The 20,829-nt window shown below is 38.7% G+C and overlaps 1 protein-coding gene across 1 annotated transcript in view; it reads left to right on the top strand.

Annotated features, from left to right (window-relative positions):
* iqca1 (IQ motif containing with AAA domain 1) overlaps positions 1 to 20,829 on the top strand; it is a 115,190-nt gene that overhangs the window by 4,039 nt on the left and 90,322 nt on the right. The window contains exons 2-6 of the mRNA XM_056459711.1: positions 1,102 to 1,429; positions 1,693 to 1,818; positions 4,116 to 4,292; positions 9,918 to 9,989; positions 12,591 to 12,793. Of these exons, the coding sequence (XP_056315686.1) occupies positions 1,102 to 1,429; positions 1,693 to 1,818; positions 4,116 to 4,292; positions 9,918 to 9,989; positions 12,591 to 12,793 (906 nt within the window). The remainder of the gene's footprint in view (positions 1 to 1,101; positions 1,430 to 1,692; positions 1,819 to 4,115; positions 4,293 to 9,917; positions 9,990 to 12,590; positions 12,794 to 20,829) is intronic.

Consider the following 20,829-nt stretch of genomic DNA (forward strand, 5'->3'; position numbering starts at 1 on the left):
TTTATGCGCAAAACCGCTCATAAAAGACATGCTAATAAAGCAGCGTTTTCATCCAATGAGACAAAGAGAGCAAAATCATCACTTGTTGATTAACTGACGACAAATGTCAACAGTAAAAAAGGAATTTGCGGCAGTAGGAGAAGCTGCGTGAATCTTTTCTCCGTTTAATAAATGAGTTGCACTTCAGAAGACAAAAGCCACACCACAATGAACGCGTGGTGGTGTTTGAAGGTGTGAGACATGGAGCGCAGACACTCTTGACAGTTCTGGAGGTAATTAATAATATAATAACACTAATACTGAAATGGTTACGCCATTTTAGAATGACCAAAATAACATTTCAGATGTTTTACAAAGGTTTGTCAATTCACACACATTTTTACTTTTTTAAAATACTTTTTTAATCCTCATGAATTTGTTTGGTAAAAGTATTTCCATTGTAGTTAATGTGCATCTTTTCTCATCGAATAAAAAGTTTATCCTACTCAGTTATGCGCTTGTGTTTTTCTATTCACGTTTTAAAAATTTATTTGCATCTTTGCGTTTCCATCAACCAATCTTTTATGCACATATCCAAAAAGCCCATAAAAATAGGTGGATGGAAACATAGCAAACAACACATTTGAATTATTAAGGCTGACATGTTTACTATTTCAAAATGTTTTATGAAACAAATTATGTTTCTCAAAATAAAATATTGTGTTCAAAGGGATAACAAAGTTTTAGTTTTTTACCCAGATATTTAAAAAGAGCATATTTTAGAGCAGTAATCACAATACTGTGACATATATTTGTATGCAAAATTTGTACATGGATATATATATATATATATATATATATATATATATATATATATATATATATATATATATATATATATATATATATATATATATATATATATATATATATATATATATATATATATATATTTTAAATACTTAAAGTAGTATTTGATATTGATCTTCTGTCATTTTAAAATATATGCAAATAAATACTATACACATAATATGTATTTAAAATTCGAAGACATATTTTTTACAGCTGTAAGAGCTAAAGTATTATTTCATAAATTTACAGTAATCTATTTTCCTTACCCAGTTCATATGGCCGAATGTTGGATGCTGCTCAGGGAGCTTTGGAAAACCTTTTGGAGGATGAATATCCCACATTGGAGCTCCGTCCTCAAAAGGACCGCATGCAGGTGTTTCAGACATTGTCCACTTTCTACCTGCGCTACATGAAGATTTTCCATGCCCTGGAGGAGGTTTACGATCAGATTGTTCATCCCCAAAAGAGACGTGTTGTGCACCAGGTTCTTGACGGAGTGATGGGACGACTGGTAGAGCTGAAGAATGAGATGGTGGAGCTGGAGCACTCTGAATTTCACTACTTTGATGACCTATTGCAGGACTTCAAAATGACACCTGTGAGTGAGATAAGAAAATGCACTAGTTTTATGCTGGGAATTTTTAGGTCTGATGTGCTTTTAAATTCACAAGAGTTGGCCTAGGTTAAATTTTGGAGATTTTGGGCTTGGGGAAGATTTAAGTGCTCAATGTCAAAGTGGATTTTAGCAAACTAAGACTCTTGTTTTTCTCTGAATTTAGAGGAGGCTAATTGGGGTCACTAGTGCACCACCACTTTTACATATGTTCTGCGCTTTTCAATTTTTTAAATATTGTTTTCTAGGAGGATCTTGAGGTGCCTATTCCACGTTATTTTGTGAGAGAAAAGATGAGGGCATTGAAGGAGAGGGAGAAGATGCTGGCCCATATTTTGTCTAAAGAAGGACGTCCAGAACATAAATCTGTGAATGTATGTTTATAAAAAACTGTGGTGGCCAATTTACACAAATCAAACAGCAATGTACAGTCAATGTTCAAAATTACTTGCTTTTTATGTACTTACATAAGTATTGTAAGTAAAATTAAAGTAAAAACTTATGCAACTATACAGGTTCAGTGTCCAAAGTCGCTCTGGGAGAGTTTACCCCAACTCTAATTAAACACATCTGAGACAGCTAATTAAGTTCTAACGCTATAGTCACACTAAAGTTTGAGCATTCGAAATTCTGTCATACGATGCTGCGAAAAGGGGCAGGTGAGAGCTCAACAGAGTCTGGACACCCCTGGTATATAATCTTAGCCTAAAAATATGACTCTTACTAGAAAAGTGCACAGAAACCGATTGCCTTAAAGCACTAAAGTTTGAAGGTGAAACTAAACATCCCTATTAATATAGAACTACATAGAACCTTAAAGTGATAGTTCACCCAAAACTAAAAATTCTGTCGTCATTTAATTACCCTTCACTTGTTCCAAACTTTTTTTGACTCTCTTTTTTTGAAAGCTGGAAACCTGCATCCATTGATTTCCATAGTAATTGCTTTTCCTGTATATTTTGAGCTTTGTTCGAAACATCTTCTTTTGTGTTCAACAGAATTTGTAATGCATTGTGTGCTTTCATCAGTGCTAAACGATGTACCTCAATTGGGGAAGCACTGTGTTGTAGAAGCACAACAATAATTTAATGAAATGTGTTAATTGAATGGGCCATAAGTCAATTTCAAAGCATCTGCCAAATATATAACTTTAAACAAATAATTTTTGTGAATTTAAAACATGGAAAAAGTGGGGTAAGGAACCATCTACTGTATAATGTCCACTCACTTCATTACAACAATCATGAATTTGAATGGTTACAACCATTCAAACACAATTTCATGATGACATTGTCAATATTATTGAATGATTTATATTTTTATTGTTCATTTTAAAGTATAACTATGGCTTGTAGTAATACATCACTTTCACAAATGGATGTTTTTTAGATGAGGAAACTCTCATGTACAAAGTAGCTAAGTATTGAAAATGCAAAAAAAAAAGGTTTAAATGTGTGCTTCACATGTTAAAGTTACAAAATGTGTTGCTGGATACAATGCATTTGAATGAATTACAGATTAAACATGGTTTGGAACATTTTCATGTGAACATTTTAGCTGAAGCTCATGTGATACTTGCACATTTTCTCTAAGAAAGAGTGAATTGTTTCACAAACTCTATGTTGGAAACTTTATATTGAAGTGTGTGAGTAAATTGGGATAATTTCCATGTTTGGGTGAACTATTCCTTTAACTGGACTTTATTTGATTCAGTGAGCTGTTTATTTGCAAACAAATGCAATAAGATCAGTCAAATTCACAAATAAACTGTTCAGGGGTACATTTCCCAAAACCATTGTTAGACAACTAAGTTCACAAGTCCTGTCGTTACAAACATAGTTCATTGATACAATGTTTGCCGAATCCAATGTTCAATGAACATTTGCAAAGAGCGTCACAATCTTGCATGGTTGTAGTTAGAAGCATAGTTCCTGGCTGTTTTCTATTTTGAGTTATCCCCTTATGCCATATTAATTTCAAACACTAACAGATTAAATTTGTCTTGCCAACATTTATGTAATTTGCTTCCAAAGTTGTTTTTATTGCACTTTAGTTTAACGATATTCAGAGTGACAATTGTGGTCCATTCTTAGTGCACTCTGAAAACATTTATGACATTTTGAATAGAGCTGTGTCTCATATAAAAAGTTTATTATTACTTTTATTATTTATATTGCAGGCAAAATTCTGTAACATTTTTAAAAATTGAGAAAATAAAACATACATTATGGTATGTGCATATATACATGTTTTTTATATTGTGTATATGTTTATATGTACAGTATATGCAACCTTTCTGCATTGTTTTGAATGTCAAAAATATTAAAAGTATTTCAAATAAAAAGACATTACACTTAATTTCTGAAACCAAATGTTAGTAGTACATTAGAGTAGACTACCTAGATGTTATTGTGACTGGTTTTATGCTTAGTTTACAATAGTAGAAAAAAAAATATTCTTAATAAAATTTACAAACTACAAATATATATATATATATATATATATATATATATATATATATATATATATATATATATATATATAGTTATTGTCCACCACTTTGTAAAACATTTATATTCACTCATTACAAATACATGCAATTTGAGTCAAATAACAGATGTGCCGAATGCAATCTAGTTCAGGTGTGTGTTTGTGGTTTCTGATTGAGCAGAGACCTGTTCTGTCCATGTCCATGGAGAGGGCTGTGTGGCTGCTACAGGTCAGTGAGCGAGCACGGCAGGGAAGACTGAGAGCTCACTTCATGAAGACAATTCGGCTGGAGGAACAAAGAAGACATCTGGGTTCTAGCGTGCTGGACCCTGACCAAGCAGCCACCTGCATTCAAAAGGTATCCTGCATTGCTTTATTTTCAATAGTCCAGTGAAATCACTGATGCATTGCATTCATGGGTTTGAAAATAGCAAAACAAATGAATCTTCTTTAATGCTTTTATTATATGTTACAATGATGAGATAAATTTAAAGGATTTGTCTTTCAGCATTTACCAAGCCTTATTCTGTTCCAAAACTGTATGCATTCTGTCTTCTCTGACACACAAAATCAATTCTGAGTAATTTGCAGGAATATAGTCAAATCCTTCAAGGTCTAAATTGGACTTAAATATATAATGAATATATATGTATATACAGTGTTAGGTAAGTTACTTAAAAAAATTAATAGATTACAAATTACTGATTACTACTGGAAAATTGTAATCTTATTAATAATTACTTCATGTAAAAAGAAATCAGATTACTAATATCTTTACTTTGAAGTTACTTTTAAAATATAAAATATACCTATAAAAATACAAAATAAACTGCAGCTTTTTCAGTAACTTAATATTCACTGAAAAACATTACTGTTGATCACAGCAGCTTGACATATTCAAAAGACTTAAATCCTGTTTGTTTGGATACCTGTAACCATTGACATCTATAGTATGAAAAAGCACTGCAGTGTTTTGGTGTTCTATGTTTGTCTGGGGTAATTAGTCTACCTAAATGTGAATATTGCTAATCGGTCAGATCTTGTTATGTGACTCGGGTCTTCAACTAGGCGTGCCTGGGAAATGCAAGCTCGCGAAAAAAATGAGATTGAATAAACTCATAGAAATTAACCACTAATTCACCAAAACGCTAAATATTTATGAATTACCAGGAGATTATGTTGGTTTTGACAGGTATTTGTCAATGCTTTCAAAGCTCTATGATTGTTATGCATAGTAAACATTTCAAATGTAAGGGTTTGATCACTCTGAAGTCTATAAGAATTCATTTTAAGACTTAATTAATGAGACTACATCAAATGTACACAAATCAGAAGTTACTGAAGTCATAATGTTAGACTTTATGTCCATTTTTTGATACTGGCTTTAAAAACATAATTACAAATATCCAAAAGATTATTTGAAATATCTTTGTTGTTCTGGAAAAGAAAGCAAAGCACCAAAACAAAACTACATGACATGACAAGAAGTCATGACAACATATTTTTAATGTTACTTATTTTAATAAGTTAATAATGTTTTAACATTTTTTTTAAAGATACACAAAGATTAACTTACTTTTTGTAGTCAGTTTTTTTTATTGATGACTATAGAAGTTCATTTGGATGTCATACTCAGGCTGGAGCAGGGGCAATGATAATACGCAGCACCTTAGAATCACCTAATGCCTGTCAATATAAGCACCTGCTTGCACAAGCATGCAACATACCTTTTTACCATGGAGACATTTCTGAGAGATGATTCAGAACATATTTATTTTGGTACCATATCAATTTGAACCAGAATACATGAAAGTTAGTTTTCATGCACTGCGTAATATCAATATCAAAAAGTCCTTGATTATTATGCCAGAATGGCAGTGTATGGCAAATGTGGTAATGGCAACTTTATTAAATGAAACTAGTTTAATTAACTCAAAATTTACTGAAAGTTAATTCTACTCATTTGAAAAGAGTTTTGAACTCAGTGTTGAAGATAATGAGTTAATTAAATATAATTTAACCTCATGACTTCAACTTAAATGGAGTAAGTTTACAAACTCAAATGGTTTGTTGCAATCAGTTTCCTCAAATGGTTTGAGTTACCTTAATTTATTCCAATTTACAGTGTAGCTATATCGGCAACGAAAATAGCACTTTTTTATTTTCCTTCTCTCTTTGTACACAATGTAACTACAGAAGAGTCAAGTTTTAAATTCAATCAAAAAGCTACTTATTTAAATTGAGCTGAAATTTTTGTAGACAACTTAATTGTTTTACATTAAATCCACTTCCAAATGTCCACTTCTTAAGTTAACTTAATCGATTTGTGTTGGGGCGATATAAATAAATTGTGTGGCACCCTGTGGTTTGTAAAGAGTATGGAAATGATCTCTTTATACTCTTTGGAAATGCTATGACGTAATAAAAATTCAATGATCTATGCTAAGGTAAACTAAAAGTGCTCACAACCAGACACAGAAATCAGCTTAATGAATTTAAGAAATGGCAAAACTCAACAGTTTAACTCTTGGGGAAAAAATAAATAAATAGAGCGTTCCTTTAAAAACCCATATTTCATAATGAGATTGCTCCACTGATAAGTGATGAGGTTGTTGTAATTGGATTTTTATCATTATATAAACTGAAGCTGATGTCGTACCATCACACACAAGGGAGGTAATGTTTGCGTCTGTATCTGCGTATGAACCCAAATGCAGAGGTCAGGGCATCTCTTACGACAGTCATCAGTTGTCACGTTTGACATCATGTCCGCTCACAAAGGACTATGAATGACACGCGATCCCACCCAAGCATAAAAGATAGATGTCCACTCATCTGTGGGAATAATGCGCTTGTAAGCCCTTTGGCAGGAGGTGGAAGATTAACATTGTAGTGTTGAGAGACAGGAAAGGGAAAGAATTCCTGGATTTTAGGTGTTATTTTTCAGGGCCATCCTAATCATGAAATCTGAGCTCATGTATCCTGACGTCTTCTTCTTCTCGCTACGGTTGGTGAGCGCAGACATAGATGTAGCCTGAAAGAGATAGCAGATACCATTCTGGAGAGTTGTAGTTTTTGCAGTGCAGGTGTGAAACTGACATTGCTAAGTGAAATGGTACGGAAAAGCATTGATGATGAAGCTTTGACCTTACGGCTAATTCTTTTTCAAGTAGCTTATCCTATATGCAATTTGACCTTGTAGTGAATGCGATTACTGGAGGTGATAAACAGAGATTTTGGGGCTCTCTGTCTGTGGGGTTGTTTTCACAAGGTCTAATCCTGCCTCCCTTCTCATTCTTTAGCTCACAGCAAAGCAGATTTCAGTGCTCTGAAACTCTGGAAAAGTAATCCTCTCTTTTAAGTTGGCTATTGTTGTTTTAGCATCCCTGTCATTTTTAAGTAAAAGGGAGGAAGAAACAAATATAGGAAATAATTGGAACTGCTAGCCCTACTTGCATTAGTAAGCCAAGCAATAAGATTGATTTGTTTTGATGTTTTGTACGTTACCGGTTAAAGTTAATTGTTAAATAATTAGTAATTTTTTTATGTTTTTGAAAGGATCCAGCAGGCCATCAACATGACGTCAGATTGATGTTGTACCCCAATGTCGTAGGATGTTGCATTTTGTTTCGAAATGAATATCGGGTTGACGTCAGAACCCAACGTCAGGCCGTTGTCAATGTCCAACGTCGGACAGACGTTGCATTTTGGTTACTTTCCAACGCAACCTAAAAACAACCAAATATCAACGTCTAATGATGTTATAGCTTGACGTTGTGTGGACATTAACAATTTGAGGTCTATCAGACGTTGGATTTTGGTTGCATACCTGACGAATACATGTCAGAATTTGACATCAAAATGATGATGGTTTAAGATGTTCGCTCAACATTCGATTTTGGTCACAACACAACCTAAAATCAACCAAATAGCAAAATATCAACATGGATGTCAAAATAACATTGCCCTTAGACGCTGGCGACCTAAATCTAACCATATATTTACATCTTATCATGTTGTGTGTCTACTGGGGAGTCATTATGCTGATTTGGTGCTCAGTTATTATTGGTGCGAATAAGCTATTGTAATGAGAAGTGGGCACTGACAACAGGGTTGTGGGTTCAAATGCAGGTTTATTGACAGGAGAATGGTCAGGCAAGCAACGATCAATACAGGGCCAAAGAGATGTACACAGGAAATCCAGAGTCATAGTCAAATATCAGGCGAGTGTCAGAAGGCAAGCAGCAGACAGGAGTAAACAATGAAACAAGGCAAGGGTCTAATAAGGCAAAACAAGGCAAGGAAAATGTGTCGTAATGTTCACAATACTGTTTACAAGACTCAGGAAAGACTTGTGTGTTTGTGCTGTGTATATAGTCCATGTAATCAGTTCATGAGCAGCTCCCAGCTGTGAGTGTGTGAAATCAACAGAATGAGGAACAGGCGTGTGAGCGGTGCATGACTGGAACTTGTAGTCCATATGATGGCGAATTTGTAGTTCTTTAGTGAACTGTGAACTGCAGCTGATAAATCGCTGGTGATCATAACAGCTATCTATAAATAATCAAAACTTGATGCTCAGTTATTATTGGTAAGAATAAGTATTTATTTATTCATTCATTTTTTTCGGCTTAGTCACTTTATTAATCTGGGGTCGCCACAGCGGAATGAACCTCCAACTTATCCAGCATATGTTCTACGCAGCGGATGCCCTTCCAGCTGCAATCTATCACTGGGAAACATTCATACACACTCATTCACGCACATACACCACGGACAATTTAGCAGACCCAATTCACCTGTACCACATGTACTTGGACTTGTGGGGGAGACCGGAGTACCCAGAGGAAACCGACGCAAACACTGGGAGAACATGCAAACTCCAAACAGAAACACAAATTGACCAGCGGTTGTGCTACCCACTGCGCCACCGTGCTGCCTGTAATAAGTAATTTTACATTATTAATAACAATGGTTATTATTATCAATGTGGAAAACAAGTTTTTATGCTATATATTCTAGCTTGAAACATTTATTTGGACTCATTATTTGGATGATTTTACTTTACCTTTACTATCTTTGCTAAGTAAAACTATAATAAAATATAATAAAAAATATTAACATTAATTGTACACTGTAAAAAATATAGGATGAAGAATTCATATTTTATGTAGGTTTCAATACAAATGAAAGGCTGCAGATATGTGTTCATTAATCAAGATAAATACTATCAGATGTATACAAATCAAAGACAGTCATTTTTTTTTTTGGTCTTTGTTTTTACCAAAATCTAAATTTATATTAGTTTTCCTTTGGCGTAGTATGTATTTCAGAGGTCGCCACAGTGGAGTGCACCACCAACTATTCCAGAATATATTTCTGATAGCGGATGCCCTTCTAGGCACCACCCAGTATTAGGAAACACCCATACACACTCATACTATGGACAATTTAGTTTATTCAGTTCACCTATAGCGAATGTCTTTGTATTGTGGTGGAAACCGGAGCACCCGGAGAAAACCCACGCAAACATGGGGAGAACATGCAAACTCCACATAGAAATGCCAGCTGACCCAGCCAGGAATCGAACCAGTGACCTTCTTGCTGTGAGGTGACAGTGCTAACCACTGAGCTACCATGCCATCAATCTTAATATTTCAGTATTTAAAAAGAAACTCCTCATAAGAGAGTTCTAAAACATTGCATTTACTCTAAACTTTTGACCTACAGTTTATATTTAAATCTTCACCTCAATGACATACTGAATGAATCAATTCAATTTGTCAGATTGGAATTTTGGCTGTCATTGCGGTACATTCTTTTCATCTAAAAGAATGCAAGACGACGGTAGATTGTTTTCAGCAGATAGCGAGCAGATGAACGTTCTTGATCTCAGAGTGAATGATAGTATCGCTTCTGGTATGTGTCCTCAGTCTCAGTTCTTGTTTTCCTGTTATTATTCTTTTTTCACTCTTTCTTCTAGGTTTGGCGGGGGTATCGAGACAGGAGGAGGGTCAACAAGGAGTGTCTGGAGGAGATGATATTTTTGGGAATGGTAAACAATAGAATATTCTTCAGATGTACTGTTTATAAAAATAGATTTCAGTAGACATCTTATGCTAAACACATTAGACCTATCTAAATATGTACAACAACAGAAGTTTCAAGTACAGACTCAAAAGTTATCAAAACAATGCCTTTTGCATGAACAAAAGGGCAAAAAATGCTTTATAATACATGTCATGCCAGTAGGTGGTTATGTCACTTCACAAAAAATTGTTACACATCTATGCAAGTATGGTCCTGTTGTCCAGGCCTACAGATGGAGCACCTAATATGCTTTACATGACATCACCATTTTATAAAGTTTTTTATAAAGTTTTTAATAGTTAAAATACTACACTATCTGACAGAAGTCTTGTCATCAATGTCAGTTGTGAAAGCAACAAATAATAACTTGACTTCTAGTTGATCATTTGAAAAAGTGGCAGAAGGTAGATTTTTCTGATGAATCATCTGTTGAACTGCATCCCGATCATCAAAAATACTGCAGAAAACTTATTGGAACCTGCATAGACCCAAGATTCTCTCAGAAATTAGCTAAGTTTGATGAAGGAAAAACATGGTTAGGAGTTATATTCAGTATGGGGGCGTGCAAGAGATCTGCAGAGTGGACAGCAACATCAACAGCCTGAGGTATCTAGACAGTTGTGCTGCCCATTACATTACAAACCACAGGAGAGGGCAAATTCTGCAGCAGGATAGTGCTCCTCCTCATACCTCAGCCTCCACATCAAAAGTTCCTGAAAGCAAAGAAGGTCAAGGTTCTCTTGGATTGGCCAGCCCAGTCCCCAGAAATGAACGTTATTGAGCATATCTGGGGTAAGATGAAGGAGGAGGCATTGAAGATGATTCCAAAGAATATTGATGAACTCTGGGAGTCCTGCAAGAAAGCTTTTTTTGCCATTTCAGTTGACTTTATTAATAAAGTCATTACAGAAATGTATGGATGCAGTCAACTCATGGGATTCATACACAATATTAATTCTTTTTCCACTACACCATGACTTTATATTCTATACTGTTCATTATTTCTGTTAAGTGACAAGACTTTTATCTAATCAAAGTCAGACCTTACTGTGCTAATTAAATCATTAAAAATCAAGGCATGATCATAATTTATTTTAGTAAAATAATAAGCGTAATCTGGAGGCATTTGCCTTTCATATAAGCCACTTCTGATACCAAATGATCAACTAGAAGTTAAGTTATTATTTGCTGTTCCTAAAACTTGGATAGACGACAAGACTTTTGTCAGGTAGTGTAGTGTACTTTTCAAAAACGTACACTCTGAAACCAATAATCAAAAGTTCACATTTTAAGGCTCACAAAATATCATTGACATAAAGTAATAGCCAAAAACCAAAAAAAAAAAAGTTCTTGAAAACTAGAGCAGCAACATGACTTCAACAAGCTGCAACTGAGGAAAGCACACGCAAATAGAAAAACACCAGCAAATTAAGAAAACACAATTACTGGATACAGTTGCATCGCAACCAAATACAGATATTCCACTGCTAATAGAACCTACTATTGAAACTGTAGATAGCAAACAATAGAAATGTTTCAGTGAACATGTTTCTTGTTCACTGTTTACTTCTAATTGCATTGTTGATGAATTAAAAAGTGAGTTTTATGGGATCCTGAATATATGATTACTTACCCTTTTGGGATATTATTAGCTTATAATAATATGACAAAATGAACACTGTGTGAGTTACTCTCAGAGTTGTTAGTTAATAGGTCAAAAGCAAGCAAAACCACTAGAAGATAGGCTGCATTTACACTACTGTGTTTTCATTTTGGGCGACACGGTGGAGCAGTAGGTAGTGCTGTTTCCTCACAGCAAGAAGGTCGCTGGTTCGAGCCTCGGCTGGGTCAGTTGGCATTTCTGTGTGGAGTTTGCATGTTCTCCCCTCGTTCGCATGGGTTTCCTCTGGGTGCTCCGGTTCCGTCCAAAGACATGCGGTACAGGTGCATTGGGTAAACTAAAATTGTCTGTAGTGTATGAGTGTGAATGAAAGTGTATGGATGTTTCCCAGTGCTGGGTTGCAGCTGGAAGGGCATCTGCCGCGTAAAACATATGCTGGATAAGTTGGCGGTTCATTCCGCTGTGGTGACCCCAGATTAATAAAGGGACTAAGCTGAAAAGAAAATGAATGAATGAATGAACGTTCTCATTTTACTTGACTAATCAGGACAACAGAACACAAGCATTCTCCAACTAAACTCCTAACTAAACTAGGTCTTTAGAGTTTTCAAAATTCTCAATTGTTCACAGGTTGTAGACGCAGGAGTAGTGAAGGTACCAAGTGTAACAATGTAAGTCATGGACATATGCAGTGTTTTTTGTACTTGGCTGCATTATGAGTATTTGCAGCATGTGGCGTCAAACTGATGAAAATGTTTTCTTTATTTGCCAGTTTTTTGCATACACTTTCATCAGCTGCAGTGCATTGAGGTTTCTAAGTCATTACAGAAATCAGTGTCATCTAAACATGCCCTCAATCAAACCACAGCTGAATGCTGAATGTTTTGTGCTGTACAGTATGTTGTCAGTTTTTCCATCTCTTGTCTCCTGGTGTCTCGTTTCCAGATTCCAGCCCAGCAGCAGACACTTAGTCCTTCCCAACTTCGTGCCCAGCAGGTGGAACGCAGGAGACACATCATTCAGGAGGAGCATGAGGCTGAGTACCAGACAGCACTGGTCAACATCAAAGAGTCAGTGCGAACTGTGGATGGGGCAGATATTAAAGAAAGCCTGCAAGAACAAATACGCCAGTGGTTTCTTGAGTGTCGGTAAGCCATACACAAAAATTATTACAAATATTTATGTATATACACTACCTGACAAAAGTCTTGTCACTTCTCCAAGTTTTAGAGACAACAAATAATAACTTGACTACTAGTTGCTTATTTGGTATCAGAAGTGGCTTATATGAAAGGCAAAGGCCTCTAGACTACACTTATTTTACCAAAACAAAAAGTGATCATGCCTTGATTTTTAATTATTTAATTAGGGCAGTAAGGTTTGACTTTGCTTAGACAAAAGTCTTGTCACTTAACAGAAATAATGAACAGTATAGAATATAAAGTCATGGTGCATGGTGCTCCTTCATCTTACCCCAGACATGCTCAATAATGTTCATTTCTGGTGACTGGGCTGGCCAATCCTAGAGTACCTTGACCTTCTTTGCTTATAGGAACTTTTGATGTGGAGGCTGAAGTATGAGAAGGACTGCTATCCTGCTGAAGAATTCGCCCTCTTCTGTGGTTTGTAATGTAATGGGCAGCACAAAATGTCTTGATACCACAGGCTGTTGATGTTTTCATGCTCTCTGCAGATCTCTTGCATACCCTCATACTGAATGTAACTTCAAACCATGATTTTTACTTCAACAAACTTGACTAATTTCAAGAAGAATCTTGGGTCCATGTGGGTTCCAATAGGTTTTCAGCAGTATCTGTGATGATTGGGATGCAGTTCAACAGATGATTCATCTGAAAAATCTACCTTCTGCCACTTTTCCAAATGATCAACTAAGAGTCAAGTTATTTTTTGCTGTTATTATTTCTGGCATCGATGACAACACTAAGTAGTAGTGTATAGACAAGACAATTAGTGTATATATTAGGTAGGTGTTACGGAAGCAGACGGACAAACAAGGGGAGTAAGTATAAATGAGGTTTATTACAACAGTAGAGCAATGTGGATAATGATTGAGAGTTGAAATGGAGTTTGAAGAAACTGATGATCCTCTTTGCCAGATGGGATGACCGACATAGAAGGATGACCGAATGCACACACCAGAGGACTTGCGGGGAAGACAGACTGACGAGACACACAACGCTGACAGGACAACTGGAACACTGGACAGACTGGAATGAAAACAGAGTAAAGGTAAGTACATATGCTGAGATCGCAGGGGAGTGAAACCTAGGAAGTGGTTCACTCAGAGTCCGCTTCGTAGGAACGAGACCGGACAATGAGTGAAGTGAGGTGTGTGCTTATATAGTGAATGGGAGTGATTGGGTGCAGCTGTGCGTGGTTAATACTCAGGTGAAGGTGCTCGATGCGTGATGTTGGTGGAAGAGCCTGGCCAATCCGTGACATTACCCCCCTCCCCAGGGCCCGCTCCTGAGGGCCTGAACCTCCGACGTCGTGGTGGTCTACCTCGTCCTCGAGGTGCTGGAAATTCTGGGTGATTGGAGTGGAACTCTTCCATAAGTGCGGGATGTAATATATCGGATCTGGGGACCCATGACCTTTCTTCTGGACCGTATCCTTCCCAGTCGACGAGGTATTCAAGCTGACCACCACGACGCCGGGACCGTAGGATGTCCTTGACTTGGTAGATGGCCCCTTCTTCTAACATCAGTGGGGGAGGAGGTTCCTCTTCATGACCAGGCTCTGTGGAGGGAATCAGAGGATCGTGAAAGGGTTTTAGAAGGGACACGTGGAATGTGGGGTGGATTCTGTACTGTGGAGGTAACTGTAACTTATATGTGACGGGGTTGACCTGTTCCAGGATGGTGAAGGGACCAACAAATCTGGGACTTAGTTTTCGGGAGGGCAGTCGCAAACGGATATCTCGAGTGGAAAGCCAGACCTTCTGCCCTGGAGTATAGATGGGACCTGGAATCCTCCTCTTAATCGCATACCTCCTTTGTTCTGCGTACTGCCCTCTGAAGATGGTGATGAGCATCGTCCCAGACTCTCTCGCTCTCCCGGAACCAGTAATCCACTGCGGGGACATCAGATGGTGCGCCATCCCATGGAAAGAGTGGAGGTTGGAACCCTAGGATACATTGGAATGGCGTAAGTCCGGTGGTAGGTTGCCGCAGGGAATTCTGGGCGTATTCCGCCCAGCCCAGAAACTGGCTCCAGGAGTTTTGGTGACCGTGACAGAAGGTCCTGAGGAACCGCCCCACTTCCTGAATTTTCCTCTCTGTCTGGCCGTTGGTTTGAGGGTGATAGCCAGACGAGAGGCTTACGGTCACACCTAGGAGTCTGAAGAATGCTTTCCATAGTCTGGAGATAAATTGGGGTCCTCGGTCCGAGACTATATCTTCTGGTAACCCAAAACAGAACAGCCCGGCGGAGTTCTGGATTCTGGAGTGGCAACTACTGTTGGAGCGGACCATTGGATGGGACAGATAGTGATCTGATCGGGAAGGATCTTGGCCGGTGTCTCAATGGTTTCATGCTGGTCGTGAATTCTAGAAAGTGCGTCTGCTCGGATATTTTTTGATCCTGGTCGATATGATATAGAGAACTGAAATCTGGAGAAGAACAATGACCAACGGGCCTGACGAGGACAGAGTCTTTTAGCATCTTTTAAGTACTGTAGGTTTTTATGATCTGTGATTACCTGGAACGAATGTTTGGCCCCCTCAAACCAGTGTCGCCACTCCTCCAGGGCGAGCTTGATGGCAAGAAGTTCTCGATTTCCGATGTCATAGTTCCTTTCCGCCGGGCTGAGCTTCCGGGAGAAATAGGCACACGGATGGAGTAATGAGGGAGTACCGTGGTACTGGGATAGGATGGCTCCCACTCCGGTGGTCGATGCATCCACTTCGACCACAAAAGGCAAGTCAGGATCAGGATGAGTCAGGAGTGGAGCTTGAGTGAAGGAGTCTTTGAGGTTTTGGAAGGCTGCGGCGGCTTCGGGAGGCCAGGGTAGTGTTTTAGGTTTGTTTTTTAACAGAGTGGTGAGCGGAGCGGTGATGAGACTGTAATTATGGATGAAACGTCGATAGAAATTGGCAAATCCTAGGAAACGTTGGAGTTCCTTTATGGTTTTGGGTTCTGGCCAGGAGATGACGGAGGTAACCTTCCCCTCGTCCATACGAACCCCTCTCTGATCTATGATGTATCCCAAGAACTGAACAGATGGTAAGTGGAAGGAGTATTTTTCAGCCTTGAGATACAAATGATGTCTCCTGAGGGTTTTCAGGACCTCCGCAACATGGTGGCGATGTTCGGCCTCACTCCGGGAGTAAATCAGGATATCATCGATGTAGACTATGACGAAGAGATGGAGGAACTCCGAGGACTTCGTGGATGAAGTTTTGGAATACGGAGGGGGCGTTAACCAGACCATAGGGCATGACCAAATACTCGTAGTGTCTAGTAGGGGTCACAAACCCAGTCTTCCACTCGTCCCCCTCACGTATTCTCACCAGGTTGTAGGCGCTGCGGAGGTCCAACTTGGTGAAAATTTTGGCAGATCTGAGTTGTTCCAGGGCCACCGGGACGAGAGGAAGGGGATAGCGGAATTTGACGGTACCTTGGTTTAGGATTCGGTAGTCGATACATGGCCGCAGCCCTCCATCCTTCTTAGCCATGAAGAAGAAACTTGAGGCAGCGGGTGACGTGGAAGGGCGGATATACCCCTGACTCAGAGCCTCCTGAATGTACTCCTCCATGGCCTTTGTTTCCGGAAGGGACAACGGGTAGATCCTTACTCTGGGCATAGGAGCATCTGGAAGCAGGTCAATGGCGCAGTCCCATGGCCGATGTGGAGGTAGCTGGGAAGCTCTCTTGGGGCAAAATACGTCCTCGTATGAGGAGTAGATCTTCGGGATCTGAATGGATCGTTTCTCGACTGGACTTTCGACAGACGTGACGTAGACAGTAAGGGGTCTTTGAATTTGTAAGGGTAGATCGGGAAAACAGCTGGATCTGCATTCTTCACCCCATCTCCTTATTTCTCCTGTGCCCCAAGAGAGGATGGGATCGTGCTTCACCAGCCACGGGCGCCCTAAGATGATATCCATCGATGCACCCTCCAGAACCAGAAATTGAATCTCCTCTTTGTGGAGCAGTCCTACTTGGAGATTGACGGATTCTCATTTTCGATGGATACGTGCCTGAGAATGGATATCGTTGGTTATGGGTTGAATCTGGTAGACGTGCGTCGAGGCTTCGGTGTTAAGCTGGAGTCGGCGTCAGAGGGCGTGCGAGATGAAATTTCCAGCTGACCCGGAGTCGATGAGGGCCGTGACTGAAACTGAGACAGAAGGGGTAGTTAACTGGACATTAGTGGTGAGAGGATGCATCTTTTCAATGGGAGAACTGAACAAACTCACCACAGAGCGTGCTGGACGAATGGGACGGTCCAGCCTGACATGTCCTTCAGCACCACAGTACATGCACAGACCCTGGGTCAGCCTCCTCTGTCGCTCAGTGATCGTGAGTCTACCAGATTCTATGATCATTGGTTCTGGTTCTGGAGGGACGGCTGGCTCTGGCGAACGGAGGAGTGCTTGGGATACTGGTGGAGGATCATGCTGGTAGACCCTCAGACGATCGGAACAGCGCAGAGAGTGTTGGATGAACTTCTCCAACCCCATCGTGTCGTCGAGGGCGGCCAGCTGTAACCGGAGGCTGGGCTCTAGTCCGAGCCGGTAGGTTGTGAGGAGGGATCGCTCATTCCATCCGCTCGCAGCAGCCAGAGTTCGGAATCTGAGAGCATACTCCTGAGTGGACATGGCTCCCTGTTTGAGATGGTATAACTGTTCTCCGGCTGCTACTTCAGCATCCGCGCGACCAAAAACCTCCTTGAAATACTGGGTGAATGACTGAATGGAATTTGTTACCGGCCCAGACTGTTGCCAGATGGTTTCAGCCCACCGAAGAGCCGATCCAGAGAGAAGGGAGATGATGAAAGCGATTTTGGACCGATCTGTAGGGTATAACTCGGGTTGCATAGTGAATACCAGAGAACATTGTAAGAGAAATCCATTGCACTCCTCCCCCCCACCAGAGTAGGGCGCTGGTCGAGCCATGGGACTGGATGAGTGGGTGGACGGTGAAGAAGTGCTCGGTGCTGGTGGTGCTTCGGGAAGTGGAGCAGATGGTAGTAGCACTCTCTTCAAAGAATCCACCAACTCCTGAAGGGGATCGTGAGTGCTCATTCTGTTGATAGTTGATGGTCCGGTCTTCTGTTACGGAAGCAGACGGACAAACAAGGGGAGTAAGTATAAATGAGGTTTATTACAACAGTAGAGCAATGTGGATAATGATTGAGAGTTGAAATGGAGTTTGGAGGAACTGATGATCCTCTTTGCCAGATGGGATGACCGACACAGAAGGATGACCGAATGCATACACCAGAGGACTTGCGGGGAAGACAGACTGACGAGACACACAACGCTGACAGGTCAACTGGAACACTGGACAGACTGGAATGAAAACAGAGTAAAGGTAAGTACATATGCTGAGATCGCAGGGGAGTGAAACCTAGGAAATGGTTCACTCAGAGTCCGCTTCGTAGGAACGAGACCGGACAATGAGTGAAGTGAGGTGTGTGCTTATATAGTGAATGGGAGTGATTGGGTGCAGCTGTGCGTGGTTAATACTCAGGTGAAGGTGCTCGATGCGTGATGTTGGTGGAAGAGCCTGGCCAATCCGTGACAGTAGGATTATTTTAGCTAACTATATTTATTATTAATAATAATAATAATAATAGTAATTTTAAGGATGATAGATTGACTAGAGATGTGACAGTTTTTTGTCCTGTTTATTAATTTATTCAAATATGTTCAATAATACCATTCATACTTTAATTTCTGAAATGAAAATTATTTAGGTAAACTCAAAACCATTGAGAGTAATAAAAATGGCTTGATTTTTAGGCCTTAAAATGTTTTAAATTTACTGAAATGTTGTGTTTTATGTCTTAAATAATTTTTAAACAGGTCTTAATTTTCCTATGTCCAAGTAAAGCTACCCAATTGGCCATCCAATCACCAACAATCCAATAAATAAACCGAAGGAAAGAAAACTAAAAACAATTTAGCAATTTAGCAATTCATCCCTTTAGTAGACATATTATTTGTAAATAGACATGAAACTTAAGATTTTATAACAGAAATTAATTAGGTTGAACAGAAGTTATACTTAATCAATTTGGACCAAAACCCAAGAAGTACATATTTTTGATTATTTATGTAATTGTCTCCACAATAAACATACTTTTAACAATGTTAAACTTATCAAAATAATGTATACATCTAGAGTTTTCTTGTTTTGACACATTAAAGTATGTCAATAAGAAATAATTACATTAGATTACATTGCATCTGCATGCCAACTAATTCTCATTAGAATATAAGCAAACTGTTAGGTTGGGGTTAGGGTTGGGGTTGGGGTTGGGGTTGGGGTTAGGATTAAGGTTAGTGTAAGTTGACATGCACTTGCAAAGTTTCCTATAGTCAGTTAAATGTCTGTTAAAGGAGCAGTATCAACAGATATTAGGCAGACAGTCTACTAATACTCAAATGGACCATCAAAACAAAGTGTTACCAAAAAAAAATTCCATTGGCTCAGCCGGGCCATTAGAAATAATCATTAGTGTTTAGCCCTAAAAATTAGACTTGGTGAAACCTGCAGAAACTCTGTACAATGAAGTCCCTTGCATGTCGTTTGTTTCATGGTTTTAGATTAATAAATAACGATAAAATATCTCAATGAAAAAATGTTATGGCCACAAAAAGATATAATTTGTTTCCTAGTTTATGTGAAGACCCTGTAATTGTATCTTAACTTATAATTTATCCCTCAAACCCCCATGTTTCATTCCTAGGTCTCCATCAATCTAAATAAATAAATAAAAACTTTTGGTTGGCGCGGTGGCACAGTGGGTAGCACAATTGCCTCACAGCAAGAAGGTTGCTGGTTTGAGCCTCGGCTGGGTCAGTTGGCATTTCTGTGTGGAGTTTGCATATTCTCCCCATTTTTGCGTGGGTTTTCTCCAGGTGCTCTGGTTTCCCCCACAAGTCCAAAGATATGCGTTATAGGTGAATTGAAGTAAGCTAAAATTGTGTGTATGTGTGTGATTGAGTGTGTATAGATGTTTCCCAGTGATGAGTTGCGGCTGGAAGGGCATCCACTGCGTGAAACGTATGCTGGATAAGTTGTCAGTTCATTCCGCTGTGGTGACCCCAGATTGATAAAGGGACTAAGCTGAAAAGAAAATGAATGAACGAATGAATAATAATAATAATAACTTTTGTCCATCAATCATGTGATCAACTTAACTTACAGAAACATGCAAAAAAAAGAAAAGAAAAAGAGAAAAAATATTTTATAGTAAAGCATTCCTTTTGACCCTATTGATGATGAGATTGCTGATAACATTGTCTCACAGATGATTTAACATTGCCACGAATTAAAATAATATTATTGCAAAAAAAATGTTTAAAAACAGCTATTGTAAAGAATTATGAAGATGCATTTAATCTGTAACAAAAATACGTTAAGACTTTTTTATATTATGGTTACACCACATGACATTTTTTATTAACATTCAAGTAAAACAGTGGGTGAAAATAGCAATAAAGCCTTTCAAACCATACAAATACAATTTTGATAAAAAAGAGTGCATTTCCAAGATCTTTTGCACATGTGTTTTAAACTTACATGTGATTTTTAAAAGATTTTTATTTAACTTTATTGTGGACAGTCTTATATGAAGACATACGCAGATAAGTTCAACATATTTTCCATGTATGAAAAAAGGGACTTTTTTTGTCCCTCATTGACTTTCTGAAAATCCCTGGAACTAATCACTTCAGTGTAAGGTTTTACCTCTTAGACGTCCCCTTGGCCAATGTCTCCTTTAGCTAATCTGCTAATTTACTTCCACAATCACAAGGGCTTTTCCTTGCATCTCCGTCCGCTCAAGCCATTATTTCACACTAATTGTGAGGAACATTCCTGGCCATTCGTCTCTTCCTTTTGTGTGGAGGTTGAAATGTAAGCAGTCAAAGCGATGGTCACTTTAACCCAGGGCTGTTTATGCTTACCTAATGCATGTGCTATTTTCAAG

This window comes from Danio aesculapii, chromosome 6 (genome assembly GCF_903798145.1).
Source record: "Danio aesculapii chromosome 6, fDanAes4.1, whole genome shotgun sequence".
In the NCBI taxonomy this organism is placed as follows: domain Eukaryota; kingdom Metazoa; phylum Chordata; class Actinopteri; order Cypriniformes; family Danionidae; genus Danio; species Danio aesculapii.